The sequence below is a fragment of the Pygocentrus nattereri genome, chromosome 9 (genome assembly GCF_015220715.1).
Source record: "Pygocentrus nattereri isolate fPygNat1 chromosome 9, fPygNat1.pri, whole genome shotgun sequence".
Taxonomy (NCBI): Eukaryota; Metazoa; Chordata; class Actinopteri; order Characiformes; family Serrasalmidae; genus Pygocentrus; species Pygocentrus nattereri.
Genome location: NC_051219.1, coordinates 33,421,836 through 33,439,536, shown reverse-complemented (window position 1 = coordinate 33,439,536; position 17,701 = coordinate 33,421,836). Strand labels below are relative to the sequence as shown.

The 17,701-nt window shown below is 41.8% G+C and overlaps 2 protein-coding genes across 15 annotated transcripts in view; both read left to right on the top strand.

The window, feature by feature from the left end:
- ube4b (ubiquitination factor E4B, UFD2 homolog (S. cerevisiae)) overlaps window positions 1-11,590 on the top strand; it is a 33,051-nt gene extending 21,461 nt beyond the window's left edge. The window contains exons 20-29 of one of the 2 annotated variants that reach the window (XM_017708365.2): window positions 3,149-3,276; window positions 5,747-5,845; window positions 6,014-6,249; window positions 6,454-6,580; window positions 6,732-6,876; window positions 7,448-7,582; window positions 8,116-8,307; window positions 8,957-9,131; window positions 10,025-10,171; window positions 10,295-11,590. In XM_017708365.2, coding sequence (XP_017563854.1) covers window positions 3,149-3,276; window positions 5,747-5,845; window positions 6,014-6,249; window positions 6,454-6,580; window positions 6,732-6,876; window positions 7,448-7,582; window positions 8,116-8,307; window positions 8,957-9,131; window positions 10,025-10,171; window positions 10,295-10,362 — 1,452 coding nt within the window. In that variant the 3' untranslated portion in view covers window positions 10,363-11,590. The remainder of the gene's footprint in view (window positions 1-3,148; window positions 3,277-5,746; window positions 5,846-6,013; window positions 6,250-6,453; window positions 6,581-6,731; window positions 6,877-7,447; window positions 7,583-8,115; window positions 8,308-8,956; window positions 9,132-10,024; window positions 10,172-10,294) is intronic. The other variant, XM_017708373.2, reaches the window with a different exon arrangement.
- Window positions 11,591-12,800: 1,210 nt separating this feature from the next.
- kif1b (kinesin family member 1B) overlaps window positions 12,801-17,701 on the top strand; it is a 79,412-nt gene continuing 74,511 nt past the window's right edge. For 11 of the 13 annotated variants that reach the window (XM_017708354.2, XM_017708300.2, XM_017708329.2 and 8 more), the window contains exons 1-2: window positions 12,801-13,078; window positions 15,085-15,236. In XM_017708354.2, the coding sequence (XP_017563843.1) occupies window positions 15,131-15,236 (106 nt within the window). In that variant the 5' untranslated portion in view covers window positions 12,801-13,078; window positions 15,085-15,130. Of the gene's footprint in view, window positions 13,079-15,084; window positions 15,237-17,701 lie in introns of those variants that run through there. The other 2 variants (XM_037541299.1, XM_037541301.1) reach the window with 1 other exon arrangement.

Sequence of the window (17,701 nt, the reverse complement as noted above, 5' to 3'; positions counted from 1 at the left end):
AAGTTGTATCTTCACACAGTGGTGGTTGGACTTAAAACTAGAGTGTTAAAACATGTAGTGAAGTGTCAGATAAGCTTCAGTATGCACCAGCTAATACTGAAGCCCAAAAGGAATACTACAAACAATTCATAAATAGGACCAACAAGCACAACGTAGGAAAGAAAACATTAGGAGAAACAGGTTTGTATTTAACATGACACCATTTCTGCTTACACTATACCTGTTATAAATAACTTGCTTTTAAGAGAACAGAATGATTAGCAACATAACCTGCCTGTCAGTGGTCTGTCTGTCCGTTGGCCTCTATGCAGTGAACTGGTTCCACCCTGTGTCATGGTGAATAATATACAAATTAATTGTTCTTGTGACTTTATGTGCTTGATTGATCCTAGGAGCTATGTTGTCTGAAGCAAAAGCTCCTGGTAGGGTCTCCCATGGCAAACTGGTCCTAGGTGACAGGTCAGACAAAGTGTGATCCACAATTTCCCCTATGAAAATAATCAAAAAACAGGACTTGTATACCCTGCCCGGAACAGGGTTACCTGGGCCCCACCCTGGAGCCAGGCCTGGGGGAGGGGCTCGCCAGCGAGCGTCTGGTGGGGCCCAGCACAAAGGGGTTACATGAGTCCCCCCTCCCATCGACACACCACCAATGGGAAGGGCAGTAGTAGGGGTTCAGTGCTTTGTGGATCAGGCAGTGTCCGAAGGCATGGGCCTTGGCGTTCTGATCCTCGGTTGCTGAAACTGGCTTTTGGAACTTGGAATGTTACCTCACTGGCGGGGAAGGAGCCTGAGTTGGTGCGCGAGGTTGAGAGATACCGGCTAGATATAGTCAGGCTCACCTCAACACACAGCTTGGGCTCTGGGTCCAATCTCCTTGAGAGGGGCTGGACTTTATTCTTTTCTGGGGTTGCCCATGGTGACAGGCGGTGGGCAGGTGTGGGCTTTCTCATGGAGGGGTGTGATTGGGAGGAATGGCCTCTCTGATCTGAACCCGAGTGGTGTTCAGTTTTTGGATTTCTGTGCAAACCACAGTTTGTCCATCACGAACACCATGTTTGAACACAAGGATGTCCATAAGTCCACATGGCACCAGGACACCCTAGGCCGAAGTTCAATGATTGACTTTGTAGTCGTGTCATCAGACTTGCGGCCATGTGTTTTGGACACTCGGGTAAAGAGAGGAGCTGAGCTGTCAACTGATCACCACCTGGTGATGAGTTGGATCAGGTGGTGGGGGAAGATGCCGGTCAGACCGGGCAAACCCAAACATATAGTGAGGATTTGCTGGGAACATTTGGCAGAAGAACCAGTCAGATTGATCTTCAACTCACACCTCCGTCAGAACTTTGACCAGATATCGGGGGAGGTGGGGGACATTGACTCAGAATGGGCCATGTTCCGCTCCTCCATTGTTCTAGTGGCTGACTGTAGCTGTGGCCGCAAGGTAGTTGGTGCCTGTCGGGGCGGTAATCCTTGAACCCGGTGGTGGACACCCCAGGTGAGAGATGCCGACAAGCTGAAGAAGGAGTCCTATCGGGCATGGTTGGCCTGTGGGACACCAGAGGCAGCTGACAGGTATCGACAGGCCAAGCGATCTGCGGCTTCAGTCGTCGCCATGGCAAAAACCCGGGTGTGGGAGGAGTTTGGTGAGGCCTTGGAAAGGCAAAGGTGGTGCCTCTTTTTAAAAAAGGGGACCGGAGAGTGTGTTCCTTCTACAGCGGAATCACACTCCTCAGCCTCCCTGGTAAGGTCTGTGCAGGGGTATTGGAGAAGAGAGTCCAGCTTATAGTCGAACCTCGAATTCAGGAGGAGCAGTGCGGGTTCCGCCCTGGTCGTGGAACACTGGACCAACTCTTCACCCTTTCCAGGAACCCCTGAGGGTTCATGGGAGTTTGCCCAACCAGTCCATATGTGCTTTGTGGATCTGGAGAAGGCATTCAACTGTGTTCCCCCGGGTATTCTGTGGCTGGGATGAGAATCAGTACCTCTAAATCCGAGACCATGGTTCTCAGGCGGAAAAGGGTGGAGAGCCCTCTCTGGGTCGGGGATAAGCTCTTGCCTCAAGTGGAGGAGTTTAAGTATCTCGGGGTCTTGTTCACGAGTGATGGTACAAGGGAGCGGGAGATTGACAGGCTGTGTCAGCAGTGATGCGGGCTCTTTACCGGTTTGTTGTGGTAAAGAAAGAGCTGAGTCACAAGGCAAAGCTCTCGATTTACCGGTCGATCTACGTTCCCACCCTCATCTATGGTCATGAGCTTTGGGTAATGACCGAAAGAATAAGGTCGCGAATACAAGCGGCCAAAATGAGTTTCATCCGCAGGGTGTCTGAACTCTCCCTTAGAGATAGGGTGAGAAGTTCGGTCATCCGGGAGGGACTCTGAGTAGAGCCGTTGCTTCTTTACATTGAGAGGAGCCAGTTGAGGTGGTTTGGGTATCTGGTTAGGATGCCTCTTGGACGCCTCCCTCGTGAGGGTTCACAGGCAAGTCCACCAGGGAGGAGACCCTGGGGAAGACCCAGGACACGCTGGCATGACTATATTGCCCAGCTGGCCTCTGAATCTCCCCCGGAGAGCTAGTGGAATTGCTTAGGATGCTGCCCCGTGACCCGAACCCTGGAGAAGCGGAAGTGGATGGATGGATGGATGGATGGATGGATGGATGGATGGATGGATGGATGGATGGATGGATGGATGGATGGATGGATGGATGGATGGATGGATGGATGGATGGATGGATGGATTTTTTTTTATTACACCTTGTTTATATTTATTACAGCTATATACACACTTGGTGTGCTAGTGCAGCTTGCAAGCTGTTAAGTACACTTGTTTATTTTGCTGATGGTTATGCTCCGAAAAAGGAAATAAACACAAAAAAGGAAAAAGGAAGATACGAGACATTTAATATACAGCTTTGTTTAATTTGTAAAGTTCATGGACAAACATGGAAAAAAGCTGAATGCCATTGCAACCACAAAACCTAGAGTCTGTCAAGTTTTTACTCAGTATCCGTCAGTATCAGTATCAGGATTCGATCAACTCTAATAACATTTGCAAACTAACCACATTCAATGACACCATCAGAAGGTTCTTGAAGGTAATGCATTGTCTGGCTGTCAGTAATGTTCTATGGCTCTTGCTTGTAGAAACTGGTGCGCTCTAAGGCTTGCGCTGACGCTGGCCTGCTGGATGAGAACCTGCTGCGCAGATGTCTCCAGTTCTACAGTATGGTCATTCAGCTCATCCTACGCATGGTGGACCCTATCTATCCAAAGTTAGTCATTTTCCATTTACTTCTAATTGCCCTGACCCACTAAACCAACTGTCAGCCGCTGTCAAGTCCACATGGAGTGTCTGTGTCTGACCGTCAACCATAGGTGATGTGGTATTCCATGCTGTTGGCACTAGTAAGTCCTTAGAGTCAGAGGCTGGTAGTGAGAGAGACTACTTTGATTATCAGAGGCTGGGTTTCCAAAATGAATATTAGTACAAAAATATGATTGTGCATCACAGTGTGCTCTCTCTACCAGTTTATACCTAAAATGATTTTGTTTAGTGTAAGAGGGCTCAAAAAGTGAGCAAAACAGGCAAACTAGTAAGGCGGGTTTGTTTGTCCATTATTCTAATCATCTGTTTCAATTCTGGTTTTAACATGCCTTCGTGTACTTGGCCTCACTATTTAATCTCAGTGGAATTCCTGATGCCATCTTAAGGGCCTTTCCATTGCTTTGTTAGCTCAAGTGAAGTTTATTAGACAGGTCCTCAGAGGGGTGAAATGTTAAGTTTTGACATCAGCAGCAGAACCGGCTCAGAAATCATTACAATCCTGTTCAATTCTCTTTCCAAACCTAAAAAAACATAGAAATAGCTGTTTTATAAAGCCACAACAATAATGTAATTAAAACCATAACATTCACACTAGGTTTAAGATTGCAAACTACCCTATATATAACTGCTGATACTTTTATTGTACCTTGCTTGCTTGGTTATTAGCAAGCTAAAGACAACACAGCTAGTTTACAAAATGGCAAAATACTATTATTACTATTATGTACTTCTTAGGGATGTGCGTTACAAGAATTTTTGTTTGAGTATAAATTATTGATTGACTTTTGAGAATTATCTGGTCTAACACCAATTATCTGGTGTGGTTTTCTACTCTGTTTATTATTTTATTTTACACTAAGCACAAAGCACACAACACAATTATATAAACACAATTAAAATGGCATTTAAAGTACAGTTGGATCGCTCAATGTACATCCATCCTGTCTGGGTATGTCTGCAGTGATGTCACTACAAAATCTTTAAAGTACCACCTGAGTAGCACACACTCGAGTATCCTTTGCTGTAAGCCACTTCGATGGGAGTTTTACGAGGCTGCTTTGGTCTCCTCTGGTGTTCGGACAGCCAGTAAGATGGTATCACGAATCTGTTTCCGCCTCACAGAGGAGAGGAGGAGGCCAGCCTTCTGGACCGGCTTGATCACCATTGAGCTTCTTGCTGTACAACGCTGTGTAGTCCTCACCCTCAGATGCTGCTGCCGCTGCATATTCATAAACTAATCTAATTAACTGCTGCCCACCTGTTTTCCCGCTTTGTTCAATAATACTTTATGCTAACAGTGTTTGCTATCCGGTGTCGACCAGAGGAGGATGGGTTCTCCTTCTGAGTCTTGGTTCCTCTCAAGGTTTCTTCCTCTTGCCCTTAGGGAGTATTTCCTTGCCACTGTCGCCACTGGTTTGCTCATGGGGGCTTGGACCGGATTTTCTCTTTTCTTTTTCTTTCTGTCATACTGAATGCTTTGTGCTTCTGCTTTGTGACAACACTTGTTGTAAAAAGCGCTATATAAATAAACTTTGCTTGCTTGCAGTAGGAAAAAAACGTAACTTTGAATGTGTCTGGATGCAGCCTTGGTGTCATTCTTACCCACACTTGACGACAAAACCTAGTATCTTCTTTGTCCTGTTCTCGCCCGCTTCAGCCTTCAACTTATGCCATGCTCAACCACACTGCCCTTCTTTGGGCTATGCCTGTGGTCCTCGTCCACTCCAATCTGCATTTGCTGTAATTCATTCTTCTAGCAGAGGTCACATCGACTCAACCCTTGTGACACAGCCGAACAGCCCCATACAAGACCCATGGTACCCCCATGTACCCAGCTGCAAAAAATAAATGTTTGTGTTGCAAAATAGATGTAATTGAATCTTTATTTTTTTAGGTTAAACAAAGCCATGTAACTTGCCCATGGCAAGAGAGCCTCCCTCAGGGGGAGAATCTCCGACATGGCACCACATAATGGGTGCCTTAGAGGAATGTTGAATTTGACCCGTAATACTTATGTAACACAGGGGTGGCGTTGTCTGAGTGGTGGTTAAAATTTGGTGAGCACTTAAAAAAAAAAAGAAAAAGAAATAAATAAATAAAAAATTAATGAAATAAAAACTTCAAAAAGGTGTGTGTGTGTGTGTGTTTTTTTTTTTTTTTTTTTTTTTTTTTTTTTAAATTATATGAACAGACCATTACCACCTTTTGGCGCATAGTTATCTCCTTTTACACAGGTTCTTTAGAGGTTTATTCAAACGCAGATTTTCACAGAAGCATGGATCATCAGTCGGCCTTGGTTGGCGCTTGTTCTTTGATGTTGGGTTTGTGCGTCAGGGTTCTAAAACTTTGCCTTTGCAGGTTCTTCTGCACACACATGATCTTAATCTTGTGTGTCACTTTCTGTCAAAACCTGTTAGTGTCAGCCTCCCCCTGAGTCCTGAGGTTCCCAAGAGCTTCGCCGCACTGCCCGAGTTTTATATCGAGGATATGGCAGAGTTCCTGCTATTCATCGTGCAGTAAGTTGATCTTGGTGCCTGTGGTGTATAGAAGAGATGGTACTGTTTCCAGTAGGAAGAGGCAAAATAGTGGTTTGGTCTAAACTAACCTTTTTTGCTTCTGTCAGAGCGTACAAGCTTCTGAAGATCTAACTGCGTTTTTTTTTTTGTTTTTTGTTTTTTCTCTAGGTATTCTCCTCAGGTTCTGTATGAGCCCTGCACTCAGGACATTGTGACCTTCCTGGTCGTGTTCATCTGCAGTCAGAATTACATCAGGAACCCCTACCTGATTGCTAAGCTGGTGGAAGTGTTGTTTGTTACTAATCCAGCAGTTCAGCCCCGAACCCAGCGCTTCTTTGAGATGATTGAGAACCACCCTCTGTCTGTCAATCAGCTGGTCCCTGCTCTCATGAAGTTCTACACAGGTTAGTAGGCTGGGAAGACTTAGATCATGACTTAGAAATGTGGTTCATTTTTTATTATTCATTATTTTAAACTGCTTGTTCATATGGGGATTTTTGCAAGTTGTTTTTTTGGCTACATATTATCATATATTCCACACAAAATACTCCTTTTTGAGTTTTAGAAAGAAACCTGTGTGCTGAATGTTGTTTTGCCTTAACCTTCAGATGTGGAGCACACTGGAGCCACTAGTGAATTTTATGACAAGTTCACCATCCGCTACCACATCAGCACCATCTTTAAGAGTCTTTGGCAAAATATTGGCCATCATGGCACCTTCCTTGAAGAGTTCAAGTGAGTTTGTTTCTTTAATGTGCCATTGTTTTCTGAATAAATTAAGAAATGCACAGTAACATGACTGCGATATCAAAGAAAACTGACTGATGATTCATTTAAGTGACAATCGTACCTTTTTTCAATTTGCCCTCTTTTAATTGCCCTGTAGCTCTGGAAAGCAGTTTGTTCGCTATATCAACATGTTGATTAATGACACAACGTTCCTGCTGGACGAGAGTTTGGAATCACTGAAGCGCATTCATGAGATCCAGGAGGAGATGAAGAACAAAGAGCAGTGGGACCAGCTGCCTAGGGTAGGTGGATGGTAGATCACAAATTTCACACAAATTTATCTTTGCCCTCAATCGAACATTTCAGTGAGGATTTTCAGTTAAAAGCCTTTTTAATATATGACTAAGTAGTAATGTGCAGTATTAATAACATTTCAATTCATCTGACTATTGTTATTATTTGTTTTTTCAAAGCAGTCAGTATTATCTTGCAAATAATATAAATTTCAGTTTTTCAACATAAATTGTAGTTAACTACATTTTTGTTCTGTGTTGTGTGGTATGCAGATTTTTGTTCTGTGTTGTGTGGTATGCAGATTTTTGTTGTGTGTTGTGTGGTATGAAGTATGCAGATTTTTTTCTTTTTTTCTTCCAGAATGTTAAACTGAATAAATAAATAGCAAATAAAGAAAACATATTTTTTTTGTTCTCTGTAGAGGTTAATTTGACAGGAGTGCTCAAACTTTTGCATGCATCTGTATAATGCCCAACATTATGAATAGGTCTTATCTGGAAAGTGACCCGTCACATGATCATTTGTGTTGCTGCATTAGTCCACTTACTGTGCATTGATTTTGAATGGTCACCTTCTCAGGAACAGCAGCAGAGCCGCCAATCCCAGCTGGCTCAGGACGAGAGGGTATCGCGCTCCTACCTGGCCTTAGCCACAGAGACTGTAGACATGTTCCATATTCTCACCAAGCAAGTTCAGAAGCCTTTCCTCCGGCCTGTGAGTCCTCACTTTCTGCCTCTGTGCTGGCTGCTTTAAATACACTCTGGCCAGTCAATACCAGACAGGCTCAATTAATCAAAAAGGGGTGCCTTTTGTAGTGATTTCTATACAATGCAGGGATTGACCTGTAAGCATATGGGGCAGGCAGCAATATTATCAAGATCTTCCGAACTTCATGTCTGTGTTTGAAGAGGGGCTAACAGCAGGCAGGTGATAATGCAGAGACCTCTGAGTAACTCATCTTGGTAAATAGGTAAACGGCAGAGGATTAGTGCTGTAAACAAACTTCCTACCCTCCGATCCCTGCAGGTATTTTTAGTCTCATCTGAAAGTTGAGCTGCTGCCAGTCATTGCATGGAGATTATTTAGAGAGCACAAGGAAAGAGTGACATTTACTCATATAAATACACTATGTGTGGACTAAATATACATTTTGCACTAAAGTGGACATTTTTTTTCTGTCAGGGCCTTGACACTGATGAATAAAATTCTTTTTCATGATTGCTGAGAGACATTCTGATGTATTGCAGGAGCTGGGCCCACGTCTGGCGGCTATGCTGAACTACAACCTTCAGCAGCTGTGTGGGCCTAAGTGTCGGGACTTGAAGGTGGAGAACCCAGAGAAATACGGTTTTGAGCCCAAGAAGCTGTTGGACCAGCTCACTGATATCTACCTTCAGCTGGATTGTGCTCGCTTTGCTAAAGCCATTGCAGATGATCAGGTGAGCACTAGTTTACTAACACTTTTAACATTTAACACCATAAATGACAGCAGAAAAAACACCTACCCTTAGAGAAGCCAGAAATGTTCTTTGAGACAACGTAGGTCCCCTTGACAGCTGGTGATCCAGTCATGAGTGAACATATAACTATAACAGCAAGTACAGATGGGAATGGGATCTAGTGTGCTCGGAAATGGATTGTGATCCATTCACTCAAACCACTGTTCGCAGTGGTCAGTGACTATTATGACCACAGTGAATTTGTAGTGTGATTGCTGAATTGTCTCTGTGCATCCCCAACCAAGGATTGCCTAATAAACTGTCATCATAGCAGACATTAAAGCAGGTTTAGCTTCTTTTTAGATTTTGTCTCCTGTTTATCTGCAAGTTGTGTTAACCAGTTTTGTAATCCAAATGTTTGTATTATCCTTTACGTTCACATGAACTCACAGGATGTATTTGTCAAGAAACTAACATTGTAAATGTATCCTCCTGTCACATAAGTGGTCCCTGGAGGTCCTTTTAAGACATGGAAATGCCACGTGTATAAATGGTTTTGTCTTGCTGTCCATGTGTGATCAGATTACCCAAGATAATTGTATTTATTTACTTATTCAGTCTCCCCTTTCTCCCTTCCCTTCTTTTGCAGAGATCATATAGTAGAGAACTCTTTGAAGAGGTCATCTCCAAAATGAGAAAGGCAGGCATCAAGTCCACAATTGCGATTGAGAAGTTCAAGCTGCTTTTAGAGAAGGTGGAGGAGATTGTGGCTCGCAACTCTCAGTCTGAGATGGACTACAGTGATGCTCCAGATGAGTTTAAAGGTGAGTGCTCAACCTTGTGATGTGCCATGTTTGCTTCAAGTTCTGTGGTTGACAGAATAGGTGCTGTGACTACAAGATGGTAACCACAGTGTGAACACAATCTGCTAACAGAATGCAGGACACCTGCTTCCTTTGATTTTCTGCTATGCCCCCTGTGATCTGGGGCTTTGAGGTCAGGCCTGTTTCACATGCAAATAAAAGTTCTCGACCATTTCATACTTTTTAATTCTTTAGGCTGGCTTATTTGTCTTTTTTTTGTAAATATTTTTCTCAAATTGGTTCTAAATTAGCTTCTGTTCTTTTGCCTTGTAAGTGGTGTCCAGTGGCTGCTTTTTCCATAGGCACAGTTTATACTTGACATTAACATTTATTCACTGTGAGCCAGTCTGATAAAGATATGACATGTGCCATTTTCCTTTTATGGGCTTTTTTGCAGTGCTGGAGCTCAAGAAAGGTACCATGTATAGGCTATGTGGTACAAAATGCTTCATTAAACATTTTTTAGTTGCGGTGCAGAACTTTCCAGACATTTTAAGCTACAGAGAATGGATAGCAAGCTATGTGTGTTTTGTGTAGCAGCTGGGACCACAGTTGAAAGAAAAATATGGGTTAAGGTTTACAGCTAGAGGCTGGGGGAGAACTGTGTGCTGTGCTACACAGGCAATAAACAACTTTTCATTTTTCATGTTTGCGGAAAATACTATATTTTTGTCTGTTTAAATATCTCTGCAGATGAATAAAATAACATTTTTAGTGAGAAAGGCAGGAACTATACTAAAAGTTGTGGCTGGACACATTGCATCTATGCGCACACACACATATACACACATACGGATTCGATCGCAATAAGTTTGTAATATACATGATGCTGTTCTTTGTCTACCATGTGACAGACCCTCTGATGGACACTCTCATGACTGACCCTGTGCAATTGCCTTCTGGAAACATAATGGACCGAGCTATCATCCTACGCCACCTCCTCAACTCACCTACTGACCCCTTCAACAGACAGCCTCTCACTGAAAGCATGCTGGAGTCAGGTACAAAAACAGACCTTCTCTGCACAAAAACATGGCCCTTCCAATATCTGTGTCGATCCTTCCCCTTATTGCATTGTTTCATATTTGAATTAACATGCATGTTAAAACTTGGTGTATCTTCAGTTCCAGAGCTGAAGGAGCGTATCCATGCTTGGATGAGGGAGAAGCAGGGAGGACGCTTTTGTCAGTGAGCCACGCTTGCCGCCAGTTTAGGGATGGTTCCAGCGCTCTGCAGTTCAACATGGAGCAGACTGAAGGGAAAAAAGCAAAGAAGAAAAAAAAAAACTGTCATCAAATCTAATTTGATTTTTCTCCCTTATCCTTTTTTTTCCTCTGGCCGTCAACTTAAAGGCTCTTGGTTCTAAATTGAAGCATAATAATAAAGTTTAGACTTTTAAAAGGTTTTGCTTATGACTTTGTATATATGACATAGATATTTAATTGAGTGATTGCATACCAATGTGTAGAGAGACCAGGTTTCACAGCCTGGAACTGTCAGCAGAGAAAATTGGATATTCAGTTATTACTACAAAAATCAAATTGGTCCATATTTCTTTTTTTAAGGTGTCACATTTGACTTTGAGGATTAATTTTGATGGTTTTGTGTTAAGGGAGAATGTTAAAGATGGAGGACAGGAAACCATGTCATGCTCTTCTGAATTACATTGTTAATATGCAACCTTAGAATTTGAGTGCTTGGGCTAAAACACGTCACTAATTATTAGTCACAGACTTCTGGTTCTCAAACCCTGGCCTCAAATGTTCCCTCTACCAATAAAAATGGGTTACAAATTGAGGGGAAACTTGCTTGAAACTAACATACTTGATTGTCTAGTAGAAAATACAAATGTAGGTGTTTATTGGATGGAAAAAAGTCAGTGGCGTTGATGATGCAATCTGTATTGAAAATATCCTTTTCCTTGCTGTTCACTTTGAATGGTCTTGTATGTGTGGCCATCAGCATAAGGCCACACAAGCACCCCATCTAACATTTCCATAGTATTAAAGCTAAAACCTGAGCTCAGAAGAGAGTATGTGAATCAGTGCTCATAGCATGATAGTCGTGAGAACAGTGCCACTGCACCAAATGTATTTTCTTTAATACATTCATGGTTTTATACATAGAAAAGGTTAATCAAAGCCTGCTGTTCGTATTAACCCTGGCTGTTGGACGTTCACCGTGAATTATGAATGAGTCATTTTCCTGAGACAGGAATTTGCTTCCTTTGCTACAAACTTTTTTTGAACCCAGGACTTCAAACTGTAATAAATGGTAATGCACACACACAAATAGGTGTTGTAATTGCTTTTGTATGCAACTAGTTTGAGTGAGCATATCAAGGCTACATGAATAATATACAGTCTGCTTCTTATGACAAACGTTTTGGAATATAATTAAAGGGGAAATACACTATTGTTTAAGATGTTTGTATGATTCACTCATTGAGATGTAAACACCATTCAGAGTATTTTGATGTGAAATGGTGCATTATGGAGTAACTTGCACCCACATGGTGCTGGGAGCCAGGGATGGCAATGTATAGCCATTTTGCTTTCCAGAACAACCTAATTTAACCTTCATGCATTTTCTGAAGTTGTATGTGATGTCAGTAATGCTATAATAGTGGTAAATCTAGGGGGAAAAATTCTATAGGGACTATTTTGCTTTATAATTCCCTGCATACCTCTCTGCCATAAATGTTTTTTAAAAATGGATTTTAGTCCAAAACCTTATTGTAAAACAATGTCTCAGTTATCAGACAGGATATTCTAAGCCATTTAAGGTAATGCTTTTTTTTGTGAGGTAGCTTTTAGAAGCATTAAAGACTAATGAACAACTTTTAATTGATTAAGTGCCACAACAGGGAAGTTTCACCTCCACATTTAACCCATCCGTGAAGTGAAGCACTGCCTACCCATTTGCCCGGAGCGGTGGGCAACCCTATCCGCAACGCCTAGGGAGTAGTTTGGGGTTAGGTGTCTTGTTCAAGGACACCTCAGTCATGTGCTATCAGCTCTGGGGAACTGGTGACCTGGTCACATGACTGGTTCCCTAACCTCCAGCCCATGACTGCCCAAATGGAGCATTTCACATTACACCACTTTGACTGCTTATGTTTACATCTATATAATCATTTAGCTTTATACACATTTTGAAAAAAAATGGTTTAATCTCCTTTAAACACACGTTACAGTGTTATGCAGATTTGGTATATGAACTGTTATGAACTTGTCCTGAGTACAAGCTTATCCATAACACTAACTCAACCAAGTAAAATAAGCTGTGTTCGCAACGTGTTACATACAATAATGGGACAGTGCAGATTTAGGATAGATAAAATGTGATTTGCAGATGCATGAAAGTGGCCTTAAAAATCCAGCCTTCTTGTAGACACTCGATTTATCTGCTAGGCGGCGTCCTTCGCTTTTAAGGCAGCTCTGTTTCTCCATTTCCATGCCATGCACAACTGCAGGAGCTATCCTGCAGTATTGCGTCACGCGGAGCCCACCCACCACAGGATTCCTTGACGCTCATTGGTCAGCTGGCACATTCCTCAACTGTTCTTCAAACGCTATTGGTCCATAAAGCTGTCAGTGAAGGCGGTGACGGGGTAGTTGACGTAATGGTTTCAGTAAATCAAGGCATTCAGCCGTGTGTTAAAGTAGCAGCAGGACCGATTTTTCTCCCACACCAGCAATTAAAGCGTAGAAAATATACCGTAACTAGAACCCGCAGTGGAAGACCGAGTGGTGGACGATGAAATGCTGCTATAATGGGTGTATGTAGCAAAAGCCGGGTTGTTAAGCATCTATCTGTCGGTTTAACGTTACTCTAATCGTTGCTGTCACCGATAGACATAAGTAGATTTTTCCTAGATTCGGTGTGGACATCCCAAGCATTCAGAGGTGAGTAAAATAACCTTACTGCATTAAAAAAACTGCCTAAACCGTTTAGCTCTTTTATCTGTTTTGCTGAAACAATAACGTTAGGTGTTGTTACGGTTACGGCTCGCGCTTGAGGACGGGCGAACGCTAACGTTAATGTTGACATTTTCGCAGACCGTTTATAAGACTGCTTATTAGCCTAACAGCGTCATTATAACACCGCCCATGTGCGATTCTAAGCGTTTTAACTTATTTTTTTTACTCACGAAAGTAGAAAGTTGACAAAGATTGTAAAACAAACAAAAAGCCGAGTTGCTGATGTAGATGGAGCTAGAACAGTCTATGCGCAAAGCTAACGTTAGTCATCCTTGCTAATAGTTCACTGCTAGCCTCATCAGACCGAGCCACGTTAAAAGGTCACATCGACACAGCTGTCTTTTTATCAGCTCCAAAAAATATTGATTTTTGCCTCTGATATCCTTAATGATATGTTACCCGGACCTGATAACGCTGTTAAATTGATTAGTTAGTATAGCCGACAGTTAGTGTGTAACATTAACAGTACTGTACTCCGGCTAGGCTTTGCTGATGGACACTGCAACAGCACAACAGTCTTTGCTGAACTTGGCTAATCTCTGAGGTTGGGGTTATCTAATGAAAACTCGTTTGCTTTGATTTGGTAGGTTTAAACCACGGAGCTGTGTTTTTCGGGTGCTGGGAGCCACGAGAGCCCCCCTCTTTTATAGTAGATTAGGTTACTTTTGTTGTCTCCGGCCCAGTCGACAAATTTATGGGCGTATGCCTGTGGAAACGTTGACTACAGGCACAAGAATGAAAACGGCCTCATTTTGAAGTCCTCAGCTGTAGATGTGACTGCAGACAGTGAGACCCCAATATGATAACTGCGTGAAGCAGAAAACGCAGGGGGGAGAATAACGGAGACGAGCGCTATTTTGCGCTGTGATGGATCCATCTCTAATATTAGTCCAACATCCGAGTTTATTGCCATGCCCGGCGTTTAGAAAACTGTTTTGTCGTAGCCGTAGACATATGTGTGTGATACAGCATATATGTCAAGAAGAATAGTGTTATAAATAGTGAACTGGGCTGGAGAAGTGGGCCCATCCCTACTGCAGTTTACTGGCAGCCATGTTTGAGGCGGAGAGGGAACCATCTAACGGCGAAGCTCCAAAATGCCATTCTGACTGACCAAGTGTGAGATTATGTGCCCTGTCTCATGCTCATGACAAGTTTTTTTTTTTAAATCAGCATACTACGTATTAGAAAGCCCATTATGCCTTTGCTTGTGAGTCTTCTGCCTTTTTACGTATGAATTTTTAAGCGCACTCCTGTGAATCGGACGAATATGTCACTATTGTTTTTTCGATGACGCTTTATTTTGAGGGTCCTCTCTGTGCGCTTATACACGCTTAGCTTGTCTTTGAACTAATATCTATTGAATGCAACTGAATTCTAAATTGGATGTGATATATTTTATTAACTCTGAACCTAACACTAACCTTAAAGGGCCCATAACGTACATTTTTTTTTATGCTTTCTTTTATTTTCTTTAAGTAATCTTTGTTCTGATTAGCTGCCGTGTGTTGTGCCTCATTCACAAACCAATACAGACTGATGCAGCCTTTTAACTTTAAAATGAATGGGTGGAGCTAAACTGCCAATTTATTTGACTGTTGGTTTTTGTGACATCAGAAAAACTATGATTCAATGAGTCAATTATTTGTCTACTATGGGAAGCTTCCTAATACCAGGGCAGATTAGTTGATGTCGTTTTAAAGATTATTTGTCTGAAAACAGTACCTTCAGATAGTTCAGTCATTGTTGTACATTGCTTGGCCTCTGGCTTATCTGTGACGCTAACTCTTTCTATTTAAGATTGATGAGATGAGGCTAGATAATGTAGATTTGCACTGCTGGAATTTGTGAAAGAATAGAGCTTAACATGTATCAGCTTAACAATTTATAAATGAAAGAATATGGATTTTCTTTGTTTGTTTTCTTTACAGGGGTCAATTCAGTGGGATCACTTTGTGACAAACCACAAATCCAACAATGTCCGGGGCTTCAGTGAAAGTTGCTGTCCGAGTGCGCCCCTTCAACTCAAGGGAGACCAGCAAAGAATCAAAATGCATCATTCAGATGCAAGGGAACTCCACCAGTAAGTACTGTTGGCTGCTTCTCATTTACCCTGCATGTGTCCAGTTCAATGTTTTTGATGTGGTATGTTGGCTATATAATGAATGGTTGATGACATTCTGTCACATGCCTGCAGGCCTGAGCATATGAGGATAGGTTTTTGCAAGGCTTTGGGGTGAAAAGCTAGCTGGCAAATATATCCAAATTTTGAAAGACTGTACAAATCAGTAACATGAGCATGCCATATGATAGAGTTGTGACGAAGAAGATATCCGTTTGAAAAGGAGAAAAAAGTCAGTGTGAATTCCAGTTTTATGTGGAGTGAGAAGGGATGGAATTTGTGCCTGGGGTAGGGTGGTATCAGAAGTGCTGAGCTGTTCTATTCTGAAGTCTCTGTATGGCTCACTCCTGGGGCTCAGGCTTCCTATTCATTAGTATAGGCTCAGAGAGAGTGTTGGTGGACTGTTTACTTTATTGTGACATGCAGTGAACCAGTGAAAGGAAATGAGAAGATCTTATCATGTATGAGGCCTTTATCACTAGCTGTTTGTGAAGAATAGGACATGGCTGAATACTTATGAAAAGTACCCCTCAGACATTGCTTTAATGGATTATGATTATTTTGACCCCTCAGACATTGCTTTCTACTGATTATGATCTTAATGAGTATACAACAGACTACCTTGATGGGTAGTGGTCATTGGTCATTTATAAGTTAGCAATGGAAATATGTGGGGTATCCGTTTTTGTGTATTTCCATGATTTTGGGCCTTTTACTGTACATTACACACAGGTTGTGATTGCAAAATGCACACATTTGAGAATCACATGCCTAATGAGTGGTTAGAATTGACAGCTTAGTGGGACCTTGTGAAAACAGAGCTAAAATCTTACTTAACATTTTCACAGTGTCAGAAATAACAATACCACATGTGTTGAATATTGTGGTATAACTTCTTGCTAAACATCCGCACATGTCTATTGAGTGGCGTGCAAGACATTCTATTAAGCAGCAGGTGTTAAAGAAGCCTGTTACACTGGTACTATGTTTCATGGTTTACCTGGTATTCATTACATCATGAGCATTTTTTTTGCTCTGTGTTTTCCTGATTCCATCTCTCTGGTACAGGTTGATATTCATCTAATCCATTTTGATGTTTTTCTCTCCTAAATATTCTGAGATCATGCTGGCACACACTTTTCTTTTTGTTCTCCTGTTCTTAAATGTCCTAAAGTGTTATTTTGACACACCTAATGTTTTATCTGTCTCTGACTTACTCACATTATCCAGCCTCATGATGGCTGTTTTACTGACATGTCCTTGGTTCTTGTGTTGAGAGGCAACAGCAACCAAGGACATACAGCTGATCTAAAACAACCGAGCTGCTAAATGTCCAAAGAAGTGCTTTATGTATTAAAAATTATAATTCCTACATGGTTCACCTAATACTATTTGATTTAAATCAAATCAAGAGAGATCTATAGAAATAGTTACTAATTATTATGAGTCATGGAACCCATTTTTGGTTCTATATAGAACCCTTTTTGCAAAAAGTGTGTGGAAAGAGGTTTTAAAGGAAAATGTCTTATGCTCTATGCTCATAGCCTTTACAGGTTGGCTTGTTACTAAGGAAAAAAGGTGGAAGAAAATCATGCCTTTCATACTTTTAATGTAGTTGGATGATCACCACAGCCCTTCTGAGCTTATGTGGAGCTGAATGACTTCAAGGATCACGAGGCAGCCTGCTCCGCTCCAGTAATGGCTTATGCTTTTGTTCTAAAGAGGAAGTAAAGCTGAGGATCCACAGCTCTCATGAGTGCGCAGCCGCAGAATGCACTGCCCAGACTGTGGGGCTGGCAGCAGGCCCATTGCTCTTGATTAGGAGTCTTTTACAGATGGTATGCTGAGAATGTTGTCCTGTTATGAGGCTGTGAGTTCAGGACCGCCTGTGTGGCCAAGACACATAGCAGACTGTTGAAAAAGACAATGCAAAGAGATCGACCTTGAATTAGCTCACTTGACCCACTGCTTAGTTCATAGTGTTTGCCTGAGCAATTTAGAAGATTTAGGGTTTACATGATAAACAGTTTTTCATTTGTTGCTTGATTTGTAACCAAAGAACCAAAGAATGGAATAGAAGCTTTTCCTGTGGAGCTGATTCAGGGGAAAAAATAGAAGAAAAAAAAACTTTACTAAAAAAAAAGTACTTTTTTTTCTTTTCTTTTCTTTTATGTATCAGTTAAGAATCACCTCAATGCAAAAGGTATTCCCTATCAACGTATTGGTGGATATGAATTCGTAGCTGTTGATTGCATGACCTGTTGTTGGTGTATGACATCCAAGGAAGGCTTTTCCCGTGTTGCTGTTTCTGACTTATTTGCACATTTCTGTTGAAGACAGCCATCCTTATTAAACTGTGCAGTTAAAAGAAGACACTCTGATGTTTCCCACTTCCTCACAAAAGCTCAAGAGCTACTTGCCTGATT